General features: G+C 36.0%; 1 protein-coding gene across 1 annotated transcript in view; it reads right to left on the bottom strand.

Moving 5' to 3' along the window:
• Positions 1 to 3,277, bottom strand: part of LOC109298980 (golgin subfamily B member 1-like) — a 75,037-nt gene that overhangs the window by 66,884 nt on the left and 4,876 nt on the right. Inside the window, exons 2-3 of the mRNA XM_019519416.1 lie at positions 2,545 to 2,602; positions 704 to 847 (exon numbers count right to left, since the gene is read on the bottom strand). Of these exons, the coding sequence (XP_019374961.1) occupies positions 704 to 847; positions 2,545 to 2,589 (189 nt within the window). The 5' untranslated portion in view covers positions 2,590 to 2,602. The remainder of the gene's footprint in view (positions 1 to 703; positions 848 to 2,544; positions 2,603 to 3,277) is intronic.

Genomic DNA, 3,277 nt, shown 5'->3' with positions numbered 1-3,277 from the left:
GGGGGGGGGGGGGGGTTAAATACAAAAGCTTTTTGCATGTTAGGTTTTACACTACTTTCTACTTCAAAACTTTAACCTAAACAAATCTAACAATATCCCAGTAAAATGTAAGTCTGAAAACTCAGCCCTCAAAAACATACTTCAAGCATCAGCTTGAAAATTTAAAAAAAAAAAAAAAATGATTACCCTTTAATAGACTATAAGATATTTAATATAAATTCATTCTATTAACTCTGACCACAAATCAAGGGTATAAAAATACAGAAATTATAATTAAAGGAGATTTGAGGGGAAATGTTAAAAAAGTCATTTTAAGTCAAGTCTATAGTCTAACCAAACAGCTAATTGTGGATATTAGATTCTATATTTAACCTAAAAGGAGCCTAGCTCTCTATCTAATTCTGTGCAACAGTGAATGTGCAATGGAAAGTTCCTTCCTATATTTATTAAGCGCATCTGTTCATTCTTGAGAACATTTGTTGCTTCTGTAACAACCAGAGCTGGTTTTAATCCTGGAAACAGAACCTAAGCTTATAGGAAGCTGTAATGTATCCTCACACATCTCCTGGCTGTGATCAATGCTTCCTTAGTCCTGAAGACTGACTCACCTAAATCTGAGGCCTACATCTAGACAAGATTAAACACAACTAAAGTTCATTTTCTTTTGTACTTCAATAAGCACCTTGATGTACATATTCAGTACCTTTAACTGATGATCCTTCTTGAGAAGCTCAGTATCCTTTTCTCTGATAAGTTCCTTGAGTTGCGTTACCAGCTGTTCAGTACGTGCCAGTTGTTCAGTTAAATCAGCCACTGGCATATTTGCTGCATTTCGTGAGCCAGAAGCCTGCAGACAATATGCAGTTATGAACAAACGAAACTGCACTTACTACTAGCTCTGTAAAAATACAGTTGTTAGTTTTTCAGCACATCGTATTAAATTTAACTAGAATGTAATATTAAAACTTGAACAAGCTTTTCAGACACTTTTGGTGTAGCTTGTCAAGTACACTTAATAAAACACAACTGAACTGGAAGAGTATTAAAGGGACTCCATAACCCTTGAAACGGCATCTGATCTTTTCAGAGTAAACAAGATTAAAAACTGTACTAAAATCCAGTTCAGACATGATGCAATCACAAATAAAATGACAAAAACACACCTACTTGTTTCTCCCTGCCTCCATAACACTATATGATTGCCTGTCTTTAGAAATTCCTGTTTGTTTTCTTCCCCTAATCCTTGTATGCCTAACTGATTCTAGACTCTGAACTGTTTTAAACAATGACTATTCCTTCTGCCTCCCTGAAAAGCACCTAGATTATTGTATGCACTTTCATAAACAATTTCCAATTAACAAAGCCACAAACCCCTGCAACAAACATGTGATTTCTTGCCACAGAAACTTAGGAGGAAAAAATCTGAACAAATGTGTGGTTTGCATGCATCCAGCAAAATAAACGGGAGTGGAGGAGGGACTGCACAAGAGTGCAGAACGATTCTTGAGTTACATTATCCAAGTCCATTAAAGCCGGCTAAAAAACTGAAAAAGGGGCTGTGTGGAGGGCAAGAAACATGCTTTGTGCCTCACAGACAAAAAGTGCTGGTTACAGAAGTACAGTAATAGTTACCATATAATCCCATTTGTGTTACTGTTAGAAACTTTCTTTTTTCAAAAATTAAAGCTAACCGTTTTTCTCCCCTAGACTTAGAAGAAAAAATAATGTCACTAAATCCCACTTCATTTTATGGGTGGGATATCTTTCAATTGAGATATTAAACCTAGGGCAAAGGGCAGTTGCAGCCACACCACCACACCCTCCCTGGATTTGCCCATGATCATATTAATGTAACTACCTTATTTCCTCACATACATCAAACACTCTTTTCCCCACAGTTCACCTGCTAAAACAGGATGTGAATTAAGTGAAGAAATACAGTAATAACAGTTTCTACCTCTGAGTTTGGAAGTTGGGGGGTGGGGATAAGGAGAGCAAAAGTAACGGCAAGACTGCATATGGGACTCACTAAATGCTGTTTGTGGACACTTTCTCTTTTGTCCCAGTGGAAACTCCTGCTGCAGAAGCTGCTACTCAGTTGATTTATTGCTACTTACTTATTTATACAAGGAAAGATGTTTTTTCTTCATTCTGCCTTTCAGAAACAAGGTACATTTGGGGATGGAGGGTGGTGTTGTCTGTGAGAAAATACAGTTACAGCAGAGAACCAAGGAATAGCCTGCTAATAGTGATCAATTTAATGTTTTCATGATTTTTATTGATCATTTTCTTAAGTCCAGACAAACAGGTTAAAGGTGAATAAGTATAGCCATGCTTACATACTGACAATGAAGTACTGCTTGGAAAAACAAACCACTGCAAACTTCAGGGGCTTCAAACTATCTCCTGGCAAAACCAGTTTAAAAAGTTTTTAAAGGTTTCTTGTGGAAAGCAGTTACTTAGGGTTACTGAATATTAAAATGCTTCCGAAACCCACAGAATTAAAAAAAATAAAAATCAATTTAATAAAAACAAAATACTTACTACTGGTTTGGAGGACAAGTTCTCTTGAGAGCCCCACTTCCACATGGTTTAAAAATGGCTATGAAAGAAAATGATGAAAGAAAATTATATCACTACAAATATTAATACGGCTTGGAAAATCATAGATATAGATACATAAATTAAAAACAGCTATGTTAGCTGCATGAATACAATGGTACATTTCCTATTACGGTTCTTTCTACAGTTTTTTGGTTTAGGATCATTCAAACTAATTTAATAATCCTAGAAAAACAGGAGCTCGCTGCAGTTGCTGAAACCTGATACGAACTTTGAGAGTCATTTCATGATTATTAAGAAATTGCTATTTCAATATTTTACATGTTAGACCACTTCTACAAATTTTGAAGCAAGAAAAGTCAACATTATACCTGTAAATATACAAGGAAGTTACCTTAAAAGAGGAATTACCTTAAAGTACTTTTTTTACAATGGTGCTATTTCCACCCTTAAATAAAAGCTATGGTCTGTTTTCAGCTTGCTTATGCCCAAACTACCGTTCGACTGAATCAGTACTTGCCACCTTGAACTACAGATAAAGCACCTTCAGTGTACCTTTATTTCTAATATTTCAAGGGCCCATTCACCTTTGGCACAGGGGAGCACTTCCATTAGTTGCTCTGCCACACACTGCAAACAGGAGCTCTGCATTTAATTCCATCCTTATAAAGTAAGTTGGGTTATTTCATAGATTTCATAGACATTAGGGCTGGAA

The sequence above is a fragment of the Gavialis gangeticus genome, unplaced genomic scaffold (assembly GCF_001723915.1).
Source record: "Gavialis gangeticus isolate Ggan-Ray unplaced genomic scaffold, GavGan_comp1, whole genome shotgun sequence".
NCBI classification, from domain to species: domain Eukaryota; kingdom Metazoa; phylum Chordata; order Crocodylia; family Gavialidae; genus Gavialis; species Gavialis gangeticus.
The sequence above is the reverse complement of the archived record's forward strand: the minus strand, read 5'-3'. Positions and strand labels throughout refer to the sequence as shown.